Here is a 25,035-nt window from a genome sequence, read left to right as displayed (position 1 = left end):
AATGTATATGTACAGAATGTGTATATGTGTTTGTACAGTGAATGTATATGTACAGTATGTGTATGTGTATGTTTGTATATTGAATGTGCGTGTGGATGTACGAACATTAGGTAGGTAAATATGTACTGTATTTGTGTATGTATGTGGGAGCGTAGGTACCTATGTACGTATGTGAGCATATGTGAATTTGCATGTACAATACATTCGACTCCCAGAGTGCGTGGGAGCCAGAGCACGGCCCCATCACCCCCGAGAGCCCAACCCACAAACAGGAGGCGTGGTGCCCAGGGAACCAGGGACCACCGCCCCCACGCAGCCAAGCCGGCCAGCGACAGGAACCCCAGAGCCCGACCCACCGTACCGCCCACAAGGGCCAGCAGCAGGCCGCAGACAGACGCACCCGGCAGAGGACAGGGCACGAGAAAAGCAGGGGACAGCCAGACCCCAAGCCAGCGAGAGACCACACCCCACACGGGCAGAAAGGCGAGACGCCCCGCCCGAGGGACCCAGAGACTCCCCGCAACCGGACGGGAAGACCGCCCCCGCCCCACCGGCAACCGGGCCCCCACGAGCCCACCCCCCACCCCCGGAGAGCGCGGCGAGGCCAGCCCCCGGCCACCCCACCCAAACCGGCCGCCGCAGGACCACCCAGGCACAGGGCCACGGGAACCACCCACCCCACCCGCAGGGACCCCAACGATGGAGATGGAACAACCAGCAACCGCCCCGCCGAGCCCCCCCCCTGAGGGAGGGGAAAATTAAAAAATAATATTAATAAAATATATTAAAAAATAAATAAATTAATAAATTAATTAATTAATTAATTTAAAAAAAAAAGAATTAAAAGAAGATCACAGACATGCTGACAAACAAGGTCACTACCCCAGCAACTGGCCGACTCGCAGCACCTCGGAATACCTTGCAGCACCAAGCTACCACAACAGACGCAGGGACTAGGCCCAACAGGCCCCAACCAAGACGGGCACCCGGAAGGGATGGACAGCGGGACCCAGGAGCTCCAGACACGCAGTTCGGATGCAGTAGCCTGAGGCGTCGACCCCCGTCTGACAGGCAGGCCCAGAGCGTACCCCCAGAAATATACATACATACATACATATATACATACACATACACACATACACGTATACATACCCACACATACACATATATACATATACATACACATATGTACACATACACATATATAAACATACATACATACACACACATATACATACATATACACAGTTCGTCAGCCCCGACAGCCATCACGCGCGCGCGCTGCCATCAGTCACAACATCAGCCACACCCCTGCACCAGACCCAGCAGCCACGGGCGCCCACACCACAAACAAACGGCAACAGAAACAGCAGCCGCAATAACCCCAGACAGCCAGCACCAGCCAATCAAATCAAAGCGATCAAAAAAAAAAAACTGCGACCAGCAACCACATGCCACCAGGGCCACGGAGACCAGCCGGCGCCAGCCCGCCGGTCAGCCCGAACGCCAACACGCAAACAAGAGACACCAACAACCCCCCCAACCAAAAGGCCCCCCACCCCAACCCAAACCCGCACAAACACACCACCGCCCAAACAACCGAGACACAGCATCCAGACCAGACACGGGGGCTGCGCCGCCACCACACCAAGTCACCAACAGAGACCCCACAGCGCAAGGTCGGGCCACACGGGCACGGACCCCATCCAACAGGAAGTGAGACCCGCGCGACGCCACACACAAATAAATAATAAGATTAAAAAAATAAAAAATAAAAAAATAAAATAAAAAAAAAATAAAAAATAAAATTTAAAAAATAAAATAAAATAAAAATAAGTAAATAATAAAAATAAAAATAATAAATACATTAAAAATAAAAATATATATATAACAATAATAAATGAATAAAAGCCTGGCAGGCCACCAGACCGCAGTCCCCCCGGCCGACGAGGCAATGAGGGGTGTGCCGAACCCCAAACCCCCCATGCATGTGTACAAGGCCTCCAGAGTGTCTACTGTGTAGTTAAAATTAGGAGGTCAGCCGTTACAGCCGACCTCCAGTCCCTATTGATGTGTGTACTGTAGCGTGAGTGAGATATGTATGCTTGTGGGAACTAATAATGCGATTAAAATTGGGGGACTATAGAGTCCTTTTAACGAATGAGTTTGATGGTTTATCACAAACCTTAAATGAAAGAAGTCCTTTGTTCTCCTGCACCATGCATGCACTTTGGCCTTGCTTCGTGTTTGGGGCGCAATCCTGTCGGCTGTATTTCACAGCACGACATACTGTTAAAAGTGTTTATACTATTTATGCTTTCAAGTCCAAGTTGAAGAAATCTTGTTAAATGTTGACAGCATAACTACCAAAATACAGAAGTATGTCCTTAATATTTTTGCAGTGCTATTTCTGTTGAAAAGTTCAAATGATTACATTAGAGATGTGATGTGCCACTTTTCAAGTGTCTGATGGCTTCAATTAATTTTCATTCATTTTTCATATTTTGAATTCTTTTGAAAGGCTTACAAAAAAACCAAATTTGAATTGTAATTCCATGCTATTGACAGGACTATTAATTTTAATGAAGTTAGCTTACCATGTTTACAGTATGAGAAATGTGAATTTTAGGCACAGAATATTTTTTACAATTGAACAAGGCAGTAGATTATACAAGCTTGGACAGAAAGTTAATAATGACACCAATTATTTTTTTTTTATGGAATTGTTTAGTACTGTTTTACCATTTGTTTACTGTAAAAAGTGTTTATACTTTCAATGAACAAATTGAAGTCTTGTGAAAGGTTGACAGGATAACTGGCATTAACTGTCAAAATATTTTCAAACTATTGAAGTTAGCTTACAGAATAAACATGTCAATCAACCCATATGATTTTTGCTGTAATATTTTTGTTTTGAAAAGTCACTGTGACTGATAGAAAAGTGATGGTTTTAGCAACATTTTAACCTGTCTGAATGCTAATAATCATTTTGCGTCGGGGGGCAGGACCCCCCACCAGGACTTTGTCCTGGACCTACCGGGGCCTGCGGCCCTTGGACCCTGGCTACTAGGTTTTTCTGATTTCAAAAGTTGGCAGGTATGAATCAATCAATCAATGTTTATTTATATAGCCCTAAATCACACGTGTCTCAAAGGGCTGCATATTAATAAAGTTAAGAGTTGCAACTAATCGCCGGACTCATCATTCACCCTGGAGTTGGAGCTGCGGAGACCCACTGCCGGATAGAGTGAAGGGTGTTGCCCCCGATATACATCGGCCCTGGAGGAGTCTCCCCTGCGCACCTCGACTACGGTCTGGGGGCTGTGACTAGAAGGGTTGGAGGTTCAAGTCCTTTCGTATGTTATATTCTTGGGTTAGAGTCCGTTTGAATAATACGATAAAGTTGGAGGTTAAAGTCCTTTTGTATGTTATAATCTTGGGTTAGAGTCCGTTTGAATAATACGATAAAGTTGGAGGTTAAAGTCCTTTTGTATGTTATAATCTTGGGTTAGAGTCCGTTTGAATAATACAATAAAGTTGGAGGTTCAAGTCCTTTCGTATGTTATATTCTTGGGTTAGGGTCCGTTTGAATAATACGATAAAGATAGATTACCGTGACGGGCTGCTTCACTGACGAGTAAGCAAATAGTCGGGTGTGGCTCGCCCTGGGGGTTTGGTCTCCCCTAAAAGAGTTCTGGGTTCAAGTCATTTTGTATGATACAATAAAGAGCACAGGTGAAGATTGAGAAAAAATAGACGAGATGGCCACGGAATGTGATGGCGGTGGGGGGGGGAGTGTGATAAATGTACTGTTGTCAACAATGAAATTGGCAGGTAGAGTTTTAAAAAAAAAAAGAAAAAAGGAGAACGTTTGAAAAATAAGGGTTAAGAGGGAGTTTACAATACTCGAAAAGTCGTGAACTTTAACGTTTGTAAATAAAGAAAAGAAAGTTAGAGAAGAATAAGATAAAATGGACGGGCTGTCGCACTTCTGCGAAACTATTCAAACGACCCACCCAGACTTTGACTAAGCCACCGCCCTATGACGTAAAGCCGGAAGCGTCTTTGTACTCACTGTTGACAGTCACAGGAGGAGCCCTGAAGCAGGAAAGGTGCAACACAAGTCATTACCTGTGGTCGTCCCTTTTAATTGACTGCATGGCTGCCAGCTCTTCCGTGATTTGAAAGTCTGTAGTTATCCCACGTAAGAAGATGAGCAGCTGGGCGGTGTCACGTACATCACAGCTCTCATCCAAAGCCAGCGAAAAACAAGTCAAAGTCGGCCGTTGTTGTGCCGGATAATGCACCCCCGGCGTAAAATGCACCCCCTTACGGGAGTGTTATATCAACTAAAGCCCACACTTAAAGTTTCCACGTGCAAGATTGAATCTATTTAAAAAAGTTATTTAATAAGAAGCCCATCCATCCATCCATCCATCCATCTTCTTCCGCTTATCCGAGGTCGGGTCGCGGGGGCAGCAGCCTAAGCAGGGAAGCCCAGACTTCCCTCTCCCCAGCCACTTCGTCCAGCTCTTCCTGTGGGACCCTGAGGCATTCCCAGGCCAGCCGGGAGACATAGTCTTCCCAACGTGTCCTGGGTCTTCCCCGCGGCCTCCTACCGGTCGGACGTGCCCTAAACACCTCCCTAGGGAGGCGTTCGGGTGGCATCCTGACCAGATGCCCGAACCACCTCATCTGGCTCCTCTCCATGTGGAGGAGCAGCGGCTTTACTTTGAGCTCATCCTATCTCTAAGGGAGAGCCCCGCCACCCGGTGGAGGAAACTCATTTCGGCCGCTTGTACCCGTGATCTTGTCCTTTCGGTCATGACCCAAAGCTCATGACCATAGGTGAGGATGGGAACGTAGATCGACCGGTAAATTGAGAGCTTTGCCTTCCGGCTCAGCTCCTTCTTCACCACAACGGATCGATACAGCGTCCGCATTACTGAAGACGCCGCACCGATCCGCCTGTCGATCTCACGATCCACTCTTCCCTCACTCGTGAACAAGTCTCCAAAGTACTTGAACTCCTCCACTTGGGGCAAAATCTCCTCCCCAACCCGGAGATGGCACTCCACCCTTTTCCGGGCGAGAACCATGGACTCGGACTTGGAGGTGCTGATTCTCATCCCGGTCGCTTCACACGAAGAAGCCAAAAGTGCAAATACAATAATGTTCGTGTTGGAGGAGTTGTGAATGTATGAAATATGAAATCCGGATTTCAGCACTGTTGTATTGCACACTCAACATAGATACTTTTTTTAAGTAAGGGAACAAAATAAAAAAGGGAATCGTCAAAACAATGTACAGTCGTGGTCAAAAGTTGACATACACTTGTTACGGCGGGGTTTCATGTTGTTGCGAGTTTCGTTCTCCCAGGATGCAAACGGCCGGACGGACAGGACTTGCAGGTCGGAACATGATTTAATCTTGAAAAACACTCAACGAGGTACAGAACAGAAAACAAACCGGCGGAACAAGGTGCCGATCGCACTTGAAGCTAAGGCTACTGCTTAGCACAGACTAAAGACAAGCAAAACTTAGGTAACAGTAGCGGGAAGCAAAGAAAGAAGCCAGACCGACTGACTGGCAAAGGCAGGCTTAAATAATGGCTCTTGATGAGCAACAGGTGAGCGTCCCGAACCCAAGAGGCAGGTGCAAACAATAAGTAGCCATGGTAACAAACTCAGAGGTGCACTAACAGGAACTAAAGAAGTCCAAAACTAACAGAAAACACAAGTGACTAGAAAACGTAACCAGACTATGATCCGGGCAGCGGATCATAACAATGGCTGTCTTGAGTTTCCAATCATTTCTACAACTCTTATTGTTTTATGATAGAGTGATTGGAGAACATACTTGTTGGTCACCAAAAAACATTCATGCAGCTTCTTTTATGAATTTATTATGGGTCTACTGGAAATGTGAGCAAATGTGCTGGCTCAAAAGTATACATACAGCAATGTTAATCAATCAATCAATCAATGTTTATTTATATAGCCCTAAATCACAAGTGTCTCAAAGGGCTGCACAAGCCACAACCACATCCTCGGTACAGAGCCCACATAAGGACAAGGAAAAACTCACCCCAGTGGGACATCGATGTGAATGACTATGAGAAACCTTGGAGAGGACCGCATATGTGGGTAACCCCCCCCCCCCCCCTCTAGGGGAGACCGAAAGCAATGGATGTCGAGTGGGTCTGACATAATATTGTGAGAGTCCAGTCCATAGTGGATCTAACATAATAGTGAGAGTCCAATCCATAGTGGATCTAACATAATAGTGAGAGTCCAGTCCATAGTGGATCTAACATAATAGTGAGAGTCCAGTCCATAGTGGATCTAACATAATAGTGAGAGTCCAGTCCATAGTGGATCTAACATAATAGTAAGAGTCCAGTCCATAGTGGATCTAACATAATAGTAAGAGTCCAGTCCATAGTGGATCTAACATAATAGTAAGAGTCCAGTCCATAGTGGATCTAACATAATAGTAAGAGTCCAGTCCATAGTGGATCTAACATAATAGTAAGAGTCCAGTCCATAGTGGATCTAACATAATAGTGAGAGTCCAGTCCATAGTGGATCTAACATAATAGTGAGAGTCCAGTCCATAGTGGATCTAACATAATAGTGAGAGTCCAGTCCATAGTAGATCCAACATAATAGTGTGAGAGTCCAGTCCATAGTGGATCTAACATAATAGTGAGAGTCCAGTCCATAGTGGATCTAACATAATAGTGTGAGAGTCCAGTCCATAGTGGATCTAACATAATAGTAAGAGTCCAGTCCATAGTGGATCTAACATAATAGTGAGAGTCCAGTCCATAGTGGATTTAACATAATAGTGTGAGAGTCCAGTCCATAGTGGATCTAACATAATAGTGTGAGAGTCCAGTCCATAGTGGATCTAACATAATAGTAAGAGTCCAGTCCATAGTGGATCTAACATAATAGTGAGAGTCCAGTCCATAGTGGATCTAACATAATAGTGAGAGTCCAGTCCATAGTAGATCCAACATAATAGTGTGAGAGTCCAGTCCATAGTGGATCTAACATAATAGTGAGAGTCGAGTCCATAGTGGATCTAACATAATAGTGTGAGAGTCCAGTCCATAGTGGATCCAACATAATAATAAGAGTCCAGTCCATAGTGGATCCAACATAATAGTGAGAGTCCAGTCCATAGTGGATCTAACATAATAGTGTGAGATTCCAGTCCATAGTGGATCTAACATAATAGTGAGAGTCCAGTCCATAGTGGATCTAACATAATAGTGTGAGAGTCCAGTCCATAGTGGATCTAACATAATAGTAAGAGTCCAGTCCATAGTGGATCTAACATAATAGTGAGAGTCCAGTCCATAGTGGGGCCAGCAGGACACCATCCCGAGCGGAGACGGGTCAGCAGCGCAGAGATGTTCCCAGCCGATGCACAGACGAGCGGTCCACCCCGGGTCCCGACTCTGGACAGCCAGCACTTCATCCATGCCCCCCCCCTCCCTCCACAAGGAAGAGGGGAGCAGAGGAGAAAAGAAAAGAAACGGCAGATCAACTGGTCTATTTAAAGGCTAGAGTATACAAATGAGTTTTAAGATGGGACTTAAATGCTTCTACTGAGGTAGCATCTCTAATTGTTACCGGGAGGGCATTCCATAGTACTGGAGCCCCAATAGAAAACGCTCTATAGCCCGCAGACTTTTTTTGGGCTCTGGGAATCACTAATAAGCCGGAGTTCTTTGAACGCAGATTTCTTGCCGGGACATATGGTACAATACAATCGGCAAGATAGATGACATGATGTTCTTTACAAGTGTATGTCAACTTTTGACCACGACTGTAGATGTGCGGGTCGTCATCTCCTCTTCAGTCGCAATCTCAAGTCATGTGAGACTATGGTTGTTTTCTTTCCCACAGACCATGTCCATGGATGAGTACGATTTGGTGCACCTGGAACACGAGACGCTGGTGTTAGTGGTGACCAGCACCTTCGGCAACGGTGATCCGCCTGAGAACGGAGAGGTAGTGATCCTTATTTCATCAGCGGTTCATTGGCTGGAGACTAAAATCCCGCCTTGGTTTGTTGTAGAAATTTGGCGCGGCCTTAATGGAGATGCGGCACCCGACCTCAAACACCGAAGACAGAAAGTGGGTCGGAGGTTTTTGTCTTGGGTCGTTTCAACCTTGCTGCCTTGCATCTGGTGGCTCATCCGTCTGTTGTCCGTCCATTCAACAGGAGTTACAAAGTTCGTTTCAACAGCGTGTCCTCCTACTCGGACACCAGGAAGTCGTCCAGCGACGAGCCGGAAGCAAAAGTCAACTTTGAGAGCACCGGGCCGCTTGCCAACGTCAGGTACGGTCGACATGATTCCTCAAAAAGTGCTTCATTCTTCTTCTTTGCATTGCATCTGACAAAGCAGCCTTTCCCAAACATGTCCAAAATTGTTCATTTATCCTTAGTTTTTAATTACGGCCCAGGGGCCATTTTCATATTTTATTAGCCCTTGGTGTATTGTAAAACATACTATTTATTTATTACAATGAGATTTATTATTATCTCTGCCAGGAGGTTATGTAATTGTTGCTTTTGGCTTGTCTATTAGTTTTAAGGAACATGTGAGTACCGGTACAGTATCAGGCTGATCTGGAACAAATTTGCATATAGGACTTTTTGTACAACTGGAATTACTGGTTAGCGCTCTCCGAGTGCTTTTCGAGTTAAATATCACATTTATTTGCTTGGTCCCCTATAACACAAAGATGTTGATGTTTTGTTCAGATGTCTTAGCATATATTGACCTACAGTGGCGGGAACGGCTAGTGGGGTTATAGCCCCGTCAGAAATCTGTTTGGTCCCAGTTGACCCCCTTCCAGCATTTTAGGGCCATATTATGCAAAAATAACTTTTTTTACCTTCCATCCATCCATCCATCCATCTTCTTCCGCTTATCCGAGGTCGGGTCGCGGGGGCAGCAGCCTAAGCAGGGAAGCCCAGACTTCCCTCTCCCCAGCCACTTCGTCCAGCTCTTCCTGTGGGACCCCGAGGCGTTCCCAGGCCAGCCGGGAGACATAGTCTTCCCAACGTGTCCTGGGTCTTCCCCGCGGCCTCCTACCGGTCGGACGTGCCCTAAACACCTCCCTAGGGAGGCGTTCGGGTGGCATCCTGACCAGATGCCCAAACCACCTCATCTGGCTCCTCTCCATGTGGAGGAGCAGCGGCTTTACTTTGAGCTCCCCCCCCCGGATGGCAGAGCTTCTCACCCTATCTGGGAGAGACCCGCCACCCGGCGGAGGAAACTCATTTGGGCCGCTTGTACCCGTGATCTTGTCCTTTCGGTCATAACCCAAAGCTCATGACCATAGGTGAGGATAGATCGACCGGTAAATTGAGAGCTTTGCCTTCCGGCTCAGCTCTTCTTCACCACAACGGATCGATACAACGTCCGCATTACTGAAGACGCCGCACCGATCCGCCTGTCGATCCCACGATCCACTCTTCCCTCACTCGTGAACAAGACTCCGAGGTACTTGAACTCCTCCACTTGGGGCAAGATCTCCTCCCCAACCCGGACATGGCACTCCACCCTTTTCCGGGCGAGAACCATGGACTCGGACTTGGAGGTGCTGATTCTCATCCCAGTCGCTTCACACTCGGCTGCGAACCGATCCAGTGAGAGCTGAAGATTCTGGCCAGATGAAGCCATCAGGACCACATCATCTGCAAAAAGCAGAGACCTAATCCTGCAGCCACCAAACCAGATCCCCTCAACGACTTGACTGCGCCTAGAAATTTTGTCCATAAAAGTTATGGACAGAAGTTTTACCTATTGGTACCTATTTGGGAGTTGTACAAGTCCTGAAATTTTGAAATCAAACCGTGGAGGCATTGTGGAGTTCTATATAAAACTATCTTGCCTTCATTCATACTTCTGTCATGATCCGTGGTCCGGATCATGTTTTCGTTATGTTCTGTTAGTTTGACTCCAAGTTCCTGTTTTTGTGCACTCTTGTTTGTTTTGGTTGCCATGGTTGCATATTAGTTTCACCTGCCTCTTGTGTGCGGCACGCTCACCTGGCTCTAATCTAGAGACATTATTTAAGCCTGCCTTTGCCAGTCAGTCGGCATGGCGTCATTGTTTGTGTCATGCCATGCCATAGTTTATGCTAAGTGTTTCATGCCACAGTTTTGTGTTTGTTCCACGCCATAGTTTATGCTGTTTGTTTACCTCATGCCCTGCCAAGATTTCTTGAGAAGATTAAAATATGTTCCTACCTGCAAGTCCTGTCCGGAGTGATCCGTTTGCATCTCGGGGGAACAAACCTCGCAGCAAGCTGCGACCCCCCCCCCCCCCCCGGCGTGACAACTTCCTTCAAAGGAGCCATCTGGAATTCACCCCATTTGTGACATCCCACTGGTGACGTCTGTGGGTTATCCATACATGGTAGAAATGGCGCCACGTAAACAAAACGGCACAGCTTTGTGGCAGCCAGTCGTCTCTGCGAGTCCATTTTTCTGAAGCCATTCACGCTAGATGCCACCTGTGCAACAAATCCAGTCGTGAAATGCTCCATAAATATTCCAAAGTCAACTTTATTATAAGAAAAGTGAAGAGTTTGGGAACAACAGCAACTCCGCCACCAAGTGGTAGGCCACGTAAACTGACAGATAGGGGTCAGCGGATGCTGAAGCGCATAGTGCAAAGACATAGTTGCTTCAGAGCTCCAAACTTCATGTGACCTTCCAATTAGCCCACGTACAGTACGCAGAGAGCTTCATGGAATGGGTTTCCATGGCCGAGCAGCTGTATCTAAGCCATACATCACCAAGTCCAATGCAAAGCGTGGGATGCAGTGGTGTAAAGCACGTCGCCACTGGACTCTAGAGCAGTGGAGTTCTCTGGACTGATGAGTCACGCTTTTCCATCTGGCAATCTGATGGACCAGTCTGGGTTTGGAGGTTGCCAGGAGAACACTACATTTCAGACTGCATTGTGCCGAGTGTGAAATTTGGTGGAGGAGGGATTATGGTGTGGGGTTGTTTTTTCAGGAGTTGGGTTTGGCCCCTTAGTTCCAGTGAAAGGAACTTTGAATGCTCCAGGATACTGTTGCGTTTTGGACCAGTTGTTCCTCCCAGGGAATTCAAGTCACAAGTCGCTCCCAAGCTCTTTACGACACTTAAAGCTGAGTAGAAAAACCACCAGAGACAGAATAGGTATTTTGTAATATATTTGCAAAGCTTTGCAGATATACATTCAGACCACTCCAGCATAGAACATTCAATTGCGCCCCTAAGATCGTCTGTCCCCCGAAACACCCTCTCCCCTCTTAAGTCCCTGGCAGACCTTGTGTCTCTAGCCAAAACAAATGTCCATTTCCTCTCTCTCTCTAACATTCCTCATTCAAGGTTAAGCACACAGTTTTGCAGACAACCAAAAGACCACAATTGGAAGAAAAACACTAGCTGTTTTGTAATATGATTATGAAATAAAAAGAAGTAACACTTAAATTCGGATATATGTAAATATCTGCCTCCGACAATACCAAAACATTTTGGACAATTCCATGGTATGGCACTTCAAGTTCATATACCATACCATACCATACCAACTTTATTTATAAAGCCCTTTAAAAACAAGCACAGTTGAAGAACAAAAGGGCTGTACACCACAAAGAAATAGAGGCAAAGGACAGACTAAAAAATAACATTTAAAACAGAAGTAAAATACACATTGAAAAAGCAAATACAAATTACCCTAAGAACAATTTGTTAGATAAAAAGCAGTTAAAAACAGTTAAAAAAGTTAAAAACAGTTTAATGTCTCATGCTGGGTTAAAAGCCAGTGAATAAAAATGGGTTTTAAGAAGGGTCTTAAAAGTACCTAAAGAAGGGGCCTGTCTCACATGGAGAGGGAGATTGTTCCAGAGTTTGGGACCCGCAACAGAGAAGGCCCTGTCCCCTCGAAGCGTGCGCTTTGATTTGGGTACATCCAGGATCAGCTGACCTGAGGGACCGGGTGGGGGCATAGAGGTGGAGCAGCTCAGAGAGGTAAGGTGGGGCAAGACCACGTAAGGATTTAAAAACGAGTAAGATCATTTTAAAATGGACTCATATGTGAGTAAAGGCAGGTGGCCAAATACTTCTGGCAATATAGTGTATCATATCGGATCAAAAAATACCAATATCGGTATTGTATCAAGGTGAAAAAGTTGTATCGGAACACCCCTATTGTGGTCCAAATCAGAAGTCAGTCAAAATCAGATCAGTGGTATCCACGCTTTGCCCTTTTCTTTGCTTTTCTTCCTTGGGACTCTGGTGCAACCCTTCTGAAAAATTCATTCATGATGTGGGATTTGTCAAAATGTGAACGTCTCCTTGTGAAACCCAGTTGCAATGGCACCGATGTCTCGAAGACCACCAGTCAGGAAGGAACTCCCTCAAACGAGAAGATGACACACTGCGACTCTCCGAGGGCAAAGCGACAAGAAAAAAAACCGCTGAAGTATTTGTCAACATGTCAACTGTCAGAAGAACTGCACTTTTTTTAAAAATGTTGCCCCTCATCCACAGTCCCTGTGTGAAACGCCAAAACTTGTCTTTTTCTTTATTATGTGTTCAAAATATGGTAAAACTGCCAGTACGAGGCGGCTCACAATGCAGATGTATGGGATTCATCTGCTCTACTCGAAAAGTCTTCTTTAAAAAAATCAAAAAACGCTCCATTTAACGTGCATATTAACCAACATATAGTGTGTCAGGTTCAAACACTGATGACATCTACTAAACAAGACAAGAGGCAAAGAATTAGACAGAGACAGAATTCAATTTGGTTCAGTGAGGAGAAACGTGCACATCTGTACTTTTGTGCAGTGTCATTACGTTCTGCCAAAAGATTGCACGCCTCCTTCTTTTGTTTCCAAAGGACAAAGGTCGCAAAAAGTTCACAGAAAAGGTCGTAAACAATTCACAGGAAAGGTCAGTTCAAAAAGAGTTCGTAAAATAGTTAAAAAAGAGTTCCATAAAATAGTTCAAAAAGAGTTTGTAAAATAGTTCAAAAAGAGGTCGTCTGGAAATTGGGCAGATCCTGTCATCTCTCCGCTCTGAAGTCTTTGGGCCAGAACAACATCCTTCTGTTGATTACCATACATGAAATAACACAAGAACACCTTCATCTTGCTTATATGCGCTAGTCATCATGGAAAATGTGGTCTTTTTCCGGCAAAACACTACCGCTTTCGTCCACCAAACGCTGCCAAAAATAATGCTATTTGGTAACAGTAGAAGAGAAAGTCAAACACAAATAGACGAAATAGAAATTGAAAGAGTAAATGAAATCAAATTTCTAGGTATAATGATTGATGCTGCAAATCTCATGTAAAAAATATACAACATAAAGTAGCAAGAAACACGTCAATAATGAATAAAGCAAAACATGTTCTGGACCAAAAATCACTTCATATTCTCTACTGCTCATATCTGAGTTATTGTTCAGAAATATGGGAAATAGCTACAAAAGTACACTTCATTCATTAACGGTGTTACAAAAAAGATCAGTTATAATAATACATCATGTTGGATATAGAGAACATACAAACCAATCAAAGATATTGAAATTCCACCACATAGTGAATTTGCAAACAGCTAAAAATGTTACACAAAGCAAACTATAACCTGCTAGCCAAGAATATACAACAATTCTTCTCAAAAAAAGAGGAGAAATATAATCTTAGAGAAAAATGTCATTTAAAACATTTGTACGCACGTACAACACTTAAGACCTTCAGTATGTGGAGTTAAATGATGGAATGGATGAAGCAAAGCAATCAAACAATGTACTAATATGATCCACTTCAAGAAACTCTTCAAACTTAAAGTGTTTACAAAGTACAAAGAAGAAGAACCATGATAAACATTCTCAATTTATTTCATCCATCCATTCTTTCATTCTCAAAAAAATATTACTTATCTCATCATATGAAATATGACTTACTTCATCAATTTTTATTTATGTATTTATTTTTACTGTGATTACTTATGGAGTATATTGTGAATAAATTGAGAACAGGAAGTGAACAAAAGTTTTAGCAACTGTTATGTAAAAGAAAAGGGGTAGGATTAAATAAGATCTGCTTCTTCCTACTCCTTTTCGAACATGTTGAAAAGAGACACTGGAAATTGTGTTGTATGCTTGCATGTTCAAAATAAACTCAACTCAACTCAATTTACCAAAAATAAAACTTCTTAAGTGAGGTTTTAAAACACTTTCAATGCTATTGTGAAATCAACGCGCCCAAGAAAGAAGTTTTGGTAATACATACCGTATTTTTCGGAGTATAAGTCGCACCTGCCGAAAATGCATAATAAAGAAGGAAAAAAACATTATGCAACTTTCATAAACTGCGACTTATAGTCCGAAAAATACGGTACATACTTACATCATGTATATAAAATTTTGTTACAAGTTTTTAGAAAGTTTTGAAAGGACGTTCTAAGCGTAATATATCGTATTCCCATTACCTGAGTTGTTAGCTGCTTCTTACGAGAAGTGTTTCACTAATTGGATTAGACAGAAAAAGGAAAGGACGTGTGTTCTTGTCCCACTTAAGGATCGTGGATAACGGGCACAATTCCCCCCAAAAAGTGCAGTTTTCGGCAGGGGTAGGGGAATGGACTTGTATAATGTGTTAACGTTTCCTGCCTCTTTGTCGCCGCCGTTTCTGCGGTCTAGGTTCTCCGTGTTTGGCCTGGGATCCAGGGCCTACCCGCACTTCTGCGCCTTTGCCCACGCTGTGGACACGCTCTTTGAGGAGCTCGGGGGAGAGCGCATCCTCCGCATGGGGGAGGGGGATGAGCTGTGTGGCCAGGAGGAGTCCTTCAGGACCTGGGCCAAGAAGGTTTTTAAGGTCGGTCCCTCGGCCTGATTGTCTTGTGTGATTACCAAATGTCCTTTATTTGCTTCAAAACGAAATAATTGACCAGGATGCTGTTTGACTCCCTTGACTTGGTCAATTTTTGCTGCTTGAATAACGGCCGCCACTTTTGTTTACACGTCAAGGCTGCCTGCGACGTGTTCTGCGTGGGCGACGACGTCAACATCGAGAAGGCCAACAACTCCTTGATCAGCAACGATCGCAGCTGGAAGAAAAGCAAGTTCCGGCTGACGTACAACGCCGAGGCGCCGGCTCTTACTGACGGTAAAGACTGACGATCCTTTTTGGGAAGCGCATGGAAAAAAACAGTGGTGTTCTCTGCCAGGCGTGGTCCCAACTAGACAAATGAGTCTGTCGCCATTATGTGCATAAATTACGCAAATTAATTCATGCTTTGGAATTAAAAAGTGATGGATGCTCGCCAGAGCCACGTCCGTCGGCTAATGGTGCGATTTGTGATCCAAATACGTTTAAGATAAAAGTGGGGATCCTGCCAGGCTTAAGGTTCCATGGTAAAGACTGGAAACTTTACACATCGTTCACCGTGATTAATAAGTTGTCGATGTTGTTGTTTTTCTGCTCCACAGCACTCTATGGCATCCACAAGAAGAGAGTTTTTGGAGCCAAAATGCTGGAATCTCAAAACCTCCAAAGTTCCAAATCGAAGTAAGTCTTAACGGTCTAACATTGCATGTTTGTTATTTTTGTTTGTGATGTGTAATTTCTATTGTTTAAACCAGGGGTGCTCACACTTTTTCTGCAGGCGAGCTACTTTTCAATTGATCAAGTCGTGGGGATCTACCTCATTCATATATATCATTTATATTTACTTATTTATGAAATATATGTTTTTGTTAATAAGTTAAAGGTGTTTAATGATAATGCAAGCATGTTTAACACAGATAGTTAATATTGTTAATAAATTAAAGGTGTTTAATGATAATGCAATCATGTTTAACACATAGTTAATATTGTTAATAAATTAAAGGTGTTTAATGATCATACAAGCATGTGTAATACATATAATTAATATTGTTAACAAGTTAAAGGTGTTTAATGATAATGCAAGCATGTTTAACACATATAGTTAATATTGTTAATAAGTTAAAGGTGTTTAAAGATAATGCAAGCATGTTTAACACATATAGTTAATATTGTTAACAAGTTAAGGTGTTTAAAGATAATACAAGCATGTTTAACACATATAGATTCCTTTCTTTCATGAAGACAAGAATATAAGTTGATGTATTACCTGATTCTGATGACTTGCATTGATAGGAATCAGACAGTGGTGCTAAAAACGTCCGCATGGAGGAGAAAAAAGTCCTCCTTTCTGTCCAATACCACATGAAAGTGGTTGGTTTTTGGCATCTTATTTGTCCAGCTTCCGTACTCCTTTGTATACACTTTACAAGAAATACATTGTCGGCAAACTCCGTAGCTTGCTAGCTTGTGCACGCCAGCTTTCTGACACTCTTGTTTTGTTAGCGCAACTGTGCAGTCGGTCTTTGGAGTTTTGACGACAGGTATGGCGCCAGAGTCTGTTGAAATAAAGTGTTTCTCGCCTTCCAGTCGGTAATTTTAATGAGCTGGCAGCAGCCAGCGTCATCTCAGAAGACCCTCGGGTGCCGTGAATGTCAATCAAGTGACGAAAGTGACGTCATAGTGAAGATTTATGATCGCTCATTTTTAGGACTACTTTTTTTAATGCCTGGCTGGTGATCGACTGACACACCCTCCGAGATCGACCGGTAGCTCGCGATCGACGTAATGAGCACCCCTGGTTTAAATGTATGGCAGTGAAAATTAATTTCCCCATCATCATCATCAGCCGTTGTCGGTCCACTGCTGGACGAAAGCCTCAGCATGTTTCTGCCATAGTGAACGATCTCTAGCTGCTCCCTGCCACTGCACTGTTCCCTCTGGAACTGCTGGGGACTGGGGGCCGTCTTCTTGGCGTACTTTTCATGCTGGTTATTAGCCTACACCTTCCACGCTGGCTTGGTGCGGGTTGGAAGGGGTATTTTATATCAGAGATCCTTCTCCTAGACCAGGGGTTGGCAACCTTTACCAGTCAAAGAGCCATTTTGACCAGTTTCACAAATTATAGAAAACAATGGGAGCCGCAAACATTTTTTGAAGTTTTTAATTTAATAACTCTGCATACAAAGTTTTTTTTTAACTTCAACACTCTTACTAATAATGCGCCACACTATGAACCCACACCAAACAAGAATGACAAACACATTTCGGGAGAACATCTGCACCGTAACACAACATAAACACAACAGGACAAATACCCAGAATCCCATGCAGCCCTAACTCTTCTGGGATACATTATACAAACCAACCAACCACCCACCCCCACCCCCCGCTACCAAACCCCGCCCACCTAAACCGACGCACAGAGAGAGGGGGGGGGGGTTGATGTGTGAGGGAGCAGGGTTGGGGTGGGGGCGGGGTTTGGTGGTAGCAGGGGTGTATAATGTAGCCCGGAAGAGTTAGGGCTGCATGGGATTCTGGGTATTTGTCCTGTTGTGTTAAGGTGCAGATGTTCTCCCGAAATGTGTTTGTCATTCTTGTTTGGTTTTGGTTCAAAGTGTGGCGCATTATTAGTAAGAGTGTTAAAGTTGTTTTATATGACCACCGTCAGTGTAACCTGTGTGGCTGTTGAACAAGTATGCCTTGCTGTCACGTACGTGTGCAAGCAGCACATGTATATTATATAACAAGTGTTGGGCTGGCACGCTGTTGATACAGATTGTAGAGGTCGCCAAATGTTGTACCATCATGGCACGCCCGTATTATAGCTGTAAGGGTGAAAATCGGTGAATATTAATCCCGGGAGTTTTCTGCGAGAGGCACCAAAATCCGGAAGTCTCACGGGAAAATTGGGGGGTTCAGCAAGTGAGCTGCTGAGCCGCATCAGAGTGATCAAAGAGCCGCGGGTTGCCGACCCCTGTCCTAGACTAATTGCCTTACTGGGCTGTTGAACTTAGTCTGTTCTGTTGGTTGTCCGCACCCCAATTACCCAGGGACCCGCTCAGCTTTATGGCGCTGACCGCCCGCCAGTCACAAGAGAAGGTGCAAACGGTTCTTTGTGTGCATTTTATAGACGTTAGTTGGGACTCACTAACCCAGGGGTCCTCAAGTACAAATCTTGAAGGTCCACAAATGTTTTTTTGAAACAGGCTGGGTCCGTTTATTATCGGTCAAGCTTATATAATAGCAGGAGGTAGGTAGTTTAACATTTTCTTAAAATTAACAAAAATAAAATAAATATCCAATAAAATACATGAAATATTTTCTTTGAAACAAAAATGAATAAGAACTTTGAAAAAATGTGTCCTCTGCATTTGACCCATCCCTTGATCACCCCCTGGGAGGTGAGGGGAGCAGTGGGCAGCAGCGGCGCTGCGCCCGGGAATCATTTTTGGTGATTCAACCCCCAATTCCAAGCCTTGATGCTGAGTGGCAAGCAGGGAAGAATGCTGGTATGAGCTTTTAAACATAACCCGTTAACTGCTGCCAATCAAATGGTGAATAAGATACTCTTTAGGGTTCATATGTTTGTAAATGTGACTGTGATGAAGTCAGTGCCTCACCAGCCATCAACCTCACCGCACGTTACTGCTCTGTTGCTATTTGTTGTTGTGTCATAGATTTAACAAAAATCTTGCTTGATGTTTCATATGGCTTTTTCAGCCTCGTGATTTCTTTTTTTCTTAGCTCTGAATCATGAGGAAATGTCTCTTCAAATTCGCGGTGCTCTTTCAGATAGTGACGTTTCAGATTTTCACTTTTCACCAGAGCAACAGTAGTGTTGCATAGTAGACACATTGGTCTGGTACTTGCAGTAGGTAGGATGAAAACATATTGCTCTGTCCATTCTTCCTTGAAACGTCGGTTTTCCCTGTCCACCTTTCTTTTACCAGCCTGAGCCAACTTGGAGCATGCCATTGTGATTTGATTCACATTCAGTGACTGACAAGTGAACAGTTAGCGAAGTAGCGATACGAGACAACTGTGTGCCTGCAGCGAAAGGTTCCATGCACTGTGCACATGACCCAGGTGGTAACAGCCTATCAGCGCGTCGTTGTGAAAGAGATGACAACCCATACCCCGGAATTAGCCAATCAGAGTGGCGTTCTCTCGCTCTCACTCCGTCTCTCTCTCTTTCTCTCTCTGAGAGAGAGAGAGAGAGAGAGAGAGACGGAGTGAGTGAGACACGAGAAGTGTAAACGAAACGTGGACATATTTGACTAAAAACAACAAAGAACGTTGACTTGCGCTAGCGATAACTCACAGATAAATACAATTATTATATTTTTTTATAATAATTATAATTATAATAATAAAAAAAACATTTTTTTTTATTTTTTTTTATTTTTTTTACTTTAATTCGTGCTGGGTCCGGACGGACACGTCGCTGGGTCCGGACATGGACCGCGGTCCGCCTGTTGAGGATCACTGCACTAACCCCACACACAACCTCCCATCTCATACCTGGATGTAGTTTAACGTCATACCCAGGACCAAATTTCCCCAACGGGGACCAAAAATCTAAATCAAGTCAAATCAAATCATGTATTAATGTAACTGTCAGATTCAAACACTGATGACATCTATTAAACAAGACAAGAAGCAAAGAATCAAACAGAGACAGAATTCAATTAGGACTCAATTGAGGATAGTCGCCTGTACACTGTACCCTTGTACAGTATCTCAGCACGCTCTGGCAAAAGATTGTACTCCTCCTTCTTTATTTGACTTTCTCCGACCACATGACCACAGCTTCCACTTCCAGAGGGAAGTGGGTCGTAAACAGCGTTGCCTTTAGTTACCGAACAGTTCAAAAGAAGAGGTCGTAAAATAGTTCAAAAAGACGTTCGTAAAACAGTTCAAGAAGAAGTCGCCTGGAGGGGAGTCTGGTCCTGCTTCCTCTCCGCTTTGAAGTCCTTGGGTTAGAACAATATCTTTCTGTTGATTACCATACATGAAAGAAAACAGAACACCTTCATTTTGCTTCCCCGCCTACACAGTGGAGTTTTACGAGCCTTACTCTTGGTAGGTTTCAAAGACAGCTTTTGTCTTCTCACCAGACACTCAATGTAGTCAAAAAGGTTAGGAACCCCTGTGCTCAGAGTTTGCAAACTGCAAAACTGAAATTTAAGTAAGATCAAATATGTCAAATAAGGGTGACATTTGCTTATTTTCTGTCTGATAAGATCATTCTTCTCACTATGCAGATTTTATGTAAGAGTGTTTTACTTGTTTTAAGGGTTTTGGTCCTAAATGATCTCAGTAAGATATTACAGCTTGTTGCTGAGATTTGATGACCTATATTGAGTAAAACATGCTTGAAACTTGTTTTGTCCAAATGTCCAAAACACACCCAGCAATGGTGCACAGGAACGCGGGGAAGAAGAGGGGGAAAAGGCGGCCAAAATGGTCAAAAGTCCTAATTTTGTCCAAAATACCTCCCCGGGTTCGAGTCCCACAAGTCCGGGGATGCAAAAAATGTCCATAACGCACCCAGCAAAGTCCCACGGGAAGTGGGGGATAAAAGTTGGAAAAGTAGGCAAAAGTCCCCAAAAAATGTTCAAAATACCTACCCAGGTTGGAGTGGTACAAGTCTTAAGACTTGTACCACTCGAACCCGGGTGTGATTTTTGAACATTTTACCGACTTTTCTCACTTTTCTCCCCACCTTCCCGTGGGACTTTGCTGGGCACGTTTTGGACATTTTGGGCATCCCGGCTGGCGGCGGGACTTGTGGGACTCGAACCTGGTTAGGTATTATGAACATTTTTGGGACTTTTGCCGACTTTTCCAACACCTCCTACCTCCCCGTGGGACTCGGCTGGGTGTATTATGGACATTTTGGGCATCCTGGGACTTGCGCGGCCATACATAAAATTTTATGTCAGAGTGTTTTACTTGTTTTAAGAGTTTTGGTCCTAAATGATCTCAGTAAGATATTACAGCTTGTTGCTGAGATGTGATGACCTATATTGAGTAAAACATGCTTGAAACTAGAATATCAACTGTTGCAAAGCTGTGTCATCAACACTCACAAGTAGAAAACTACTTTTTTAAAGTAATCATTTCTTATTTCTTTTTTTTCATTGTATTTTTATTGACATCCAGCATCAGACATTCCTATCCATTACATCATATTCACATCAGTCATATATCTATTGTCTGCCCTAAATGTCAAAATATTTTTGTTTGTATCCCACCCATACCACTCACCGCCGCACCCCCCCAAAAAAGAAAAAAAACAACAGAAAAAACAAAGTAATATCTACAAATACATCAATTAAATAAACAAAGAAAGAAAGAAAAAAAAAAAGAAAAATAAATAATAATACATTAATAATAATAGTAATCAGAAATAAAATAAAATATAAACAGATACCTATATATATATGTATACCCACACATATATATATAAATATATAAATACATACATATACATACATACATACATATACACTTATAGGGAGTAATCCCCTTTTTTTTTTACATTACAATACAATCACTAAATTATCTCTAAGATATTACAGCTTGTTGCTGAGATTTGATGAGCTATATTGAGTAAAACATGCTTGAAACTAGAATATCAAGTGTTGCAAAGCTGTGTCATCAACACTCACAAGTAGAAAAGTACTTTTTTAAAGTCATCATTTCTTATTTCAAGCATGTAAAAAAAAAATCATGACTTTGACACAATTGTGTCTCATAATTAAAACAGATGACAGCCAAATGCTGTTTTATTTTCAATTAAACAATAGAAAATACGTACTCATATAGTAGTACAGTTATTAGTGAGAATATACTTGTTTTAAGGTATTTTTGGGTTCATTGAGGTTAGCTATTTTTATTTGTTTTGGAAAGTCTTGACAAGCTAAATTTTCTTGTTCTATTGGCAGATAATTTTGCTTAATTCAAATAAAATACCCCTCATTTTTGTTTGTTTTTTTCTTGTTTTTGAACACTGACTTTTTCCAGTGTAGGTTTTGTATGTTTCATTTAAAAAAAGAATTAAGATGATTGCACACAAGCTGTCATTAAAATCGAGGGATTATGACATTGTGTTACAACCAGTTAGTTGCCATTAAACTTTTTTTTTTTTTTTTTCCTTAATTTGCGCAGCGACACAAAAATGTTTCCCATCTCCAAATCCTTCCTTGTGTTTATCAACTCGAACAGCCTGAAAATGGCACTGCGACTGTTCCTGCGATCATTTAAATCTCTCTCCTTTTTTTTCTTTTTCCCAGTCGCTCCACCATATTTGTGCGTCTTGACACAAACGACCACGACAAGCTGAGCTACCACCCCGGCGACCATCTGGGCATCTTTGCTGGCAACCACGAGGACCTGGTGATGGCGCTCATAGACAAGCTGGAGGACGCGCCACCTGTCAATCAGATTGTCAAAGTGGAGTTCCTGGAGGAGAGGAACACTGCCCTAGGTGTGTGTGTGTGTGTGTGTGTGTGTGTGTGCGTGCAGTAGAGGGGGAGAGGCGACCTAACAAAACGTTCACTACACCTACACTTTGTTGTGCTCGCATCGCCGGGGCGCCATGGCAACACAATGACAGCAGTGCGGGGAAGTGAGCGTGCTGGCGTAATTAATACATGCATTAAAGAGCTAGACGTACTTCACTGATAAAAACTTGTTGGTCTAGATCAGGGGTGCTCACACTTTTTCTGCAGGCGAGCTACTTTTCAATTGATCAAGTCGTGGGGATCTACCTCATTCATATATATCATTTACATTTACTTATTTATGAAATATATGTTTTTGTTAACAAGTTAAGGGTGTTTAATGATAATGCAAGCATGTTTAACACATATAGTTAATATTGTTAATAAATTAAAGGTGTTAATGATAATACAAGCATGTTTAATACATATAGTTAATATTGTTAACAAGTTAAAGGTGTTTAAAGATAATGCAAGCATGTTTAACACATATAGTTAATATTGTTAACAAGTTAAAGGTGTTTAATGATAATACAAGCATGTTTAACACATATAGTTAATATTGTTAATAAATTAAAGGTGTTTAAAGATAATGCAAGCATGTTTAACACATATAGTTAATATTGTTAATAAATTAAAAGTGTTTAAAGATAATGCAAGCATGTTTAACACATATAGTTAATATTGTTAATAAATTAAAAGTGTTTAAAGATAATGCAAGCATGTTTAACACATATAGTTAATATTGTTAACAACTTAAAGGTGTTTCATGATAATGCAAGCATGTTTAACACATAGTTAATATTGTTAACAAGTTAAAGGTGTTTAATGATAATGCAAGCATGTTTAACACAGTTCATATTGTTAATCAATTAAAGGTGTTTAAAGATAATACAAGCATGTTTAACACATGGTTAATATTGTTAATAAATTAAAGGTGTTAATGATAATACAAGTATGTTTAATACAGATAGTTAATATTGTTAACAAGTTAAAGGTGTTTAAAGATAATGCAAGCATGTTTAACACATATAGTTAATATTGTTAACAAGTTAAAGGTGTTTAATGATAATACAAGCATGTTTAACACATATAGTTAATATTGTTAATAAATTAAAGGTGTTTAAAGATAATGCAAGCATGTTTAACACATATAGTTAATATTGTTAACAAGTTAAAGGTGTTTAATGATAATACAAGCATGTTTAACACATATAGTTAATATTGTTAATAAATTAAAAGTGTTTAAAGATAATGCAAGCATGTTTAACACATAGTTAATATTGTTAACAAGTTAAAGGTGTTTAATGATAATGCAAGCATGTTTAACACAGTTAATATTGTTAATAAATTAAAGGTGTTTAAAGATAATACAAGCATGTTTAACACATGGTTAATATTGTTAATAAATTAAAGGTGTTAATGATAATACAAGTATGTTTAATACATATAGTTAATATTGTTAACAAGTTAAAGGTGTTTAAAGATAATGCAAGCATGTTTAACACATATAGTTAATATTGTTAACAAGTTAAAGGTGTTTAATGATAATACAAGCATGTTTAACACATATAGTTAATATTGTTAACAAGTTAAAGGTGTTTCAAGATAATGCAAGCATGTTTAACACATATAGTTAATATTGTTAATAAGTTAAAGGTGTTTAAAGATAATGCAAGCATGTTTAACACATATAGTTAATATTGTTAACAAGTTAAAGGTGTTTAATGATAATGCAAACATGTTTAACACATAGTTAATAAATTAAAGGTGCTTAATGATAATACAAGAATGTTTAATACATATAGTTAATATTGTTAATAAATTAAAGGTGTTTAATGATAATAAAAGTATGTTTAATACATATAGTTAATATTTTTAACAAGTTAAAGGTGTTTAAAGATAATGCAAGCATGTTTAACACATAGTTAATATTGTTAACAAGTTAAAGGTGTTTAATGATAATGCAAACATGTTTAACACATAGTTAATATTGTTAATAAATTAAAGGTGCTTAATGATAATACAAGAATGTTTAATACATATAGTTAATATTGTTAATAAATTGAAGGTGTTTAATGATAATAAAAGTATGTTTAATACATATAGTTAATATTGTTAACAAGTTAAAGATGTTTAAAGATAATGCAAGCATGTTTAACACATATAGTTAATATTGTTAACAAGTTAAAGGTGTTTAATGATAATACAAGCATGTTTAACACATATAGTTAATATTGTTAACAGGTTAAAGGTGTTTAATGATAATATAAGCATGTTTAACACATATAGTTAATATTGTTAATAAGTTAAAGGTGTTTAAAGATAATGCAAGCATGTTTAACACATATAGTTAATATTGTTAATAAATTAAAGGTGCTTAATGATAATACAAGAATGTTTAATACATATAGTTAATATTGTTAATAAATTAAAGGTGTTTAATGATAATAAAAGTATGTTTAATACATATAGTTAATATTGTTAACAAGTTAAAGGTGTTTAAAGATAATACAAGCATGTTTAACACATATAGATTCCTTTCTTTCATGAAGACAAGAATATAAGTTGGTGTATTACCTGATTCTGATGACTTGCATTGATTGGAATCAGAC

At 41.4% G+C, this 25,035-nt stretch overlaps 1 protein-coding gene across 4 annotated transcripts in view; it reads left to right on the top strand.

Annotated features, from left to right (window-relative positions):
- LOC133577220 (nitric oxide synthase 1-like) overlaps positions 1–25,035 on the top strand; it is a 214,890-nt gene that overhangs the window by 139,475 nt on the left and 50,380 nt on the right. For 2 of the 4 annotated variants that reach the window (XM_061930857.2, XM_061930881.2), the window contains 8 exons: positions 7,920–8,024; positions 8,092–8,150; positions 8,239–8,355; positions 12,389–12,502; positions 14,729–14,903; positions 15,056–15,194; positions 15,518–15,596; positions 22,214–22,407. In XM_061930857.2, the coding sequence (XP_061786841.1) occupies positions 7,920–8,024; positions 8,092–8,150; positions 8,239–8,355; positions 12,389–12,502; positions 14,729–14,903; positions 15,056–15,194; positions 15,518–15,596; positions 22,214–22,407 (982 nt within the window). The remainder of the gene's footprint in view (positions 1–7,919; positions 8,025–8,091; positions 8,151–8,238; positions 8,356–12,388; positions 12,503–14,728; positions 14,904–15,055; positions 15,195–15,517; positions 15,597–22,213; positions 22,408–25,035) is intronic. The other 2 variants (XM_061930864.2, XM_061930871.2) reach the window with 1 other exon arrangement.

The sequence above is a fragment of the Nerophis lumbriciformis genome, linkage group LG38 (genome assembly GCF_033978685.3).
Source record: "Nerophis lumbriciformis linkage group LG38, RoL_Nlum_v2.1, whole genome shotgun sequence".
In the NCBI taxonomy this organism is placed as follows: Eukaryota; Metazoa; Chordata; class Actinopteri; order Syngnathiformes; family Syngnathidae; genus Nerophis; species Nerophis lumbriciformis.
The sequence above is the reverse complement of the archived record's forward strand: the minus strand, read 5'-3'. Positions and strand labels throughout refer to the sequence as shown.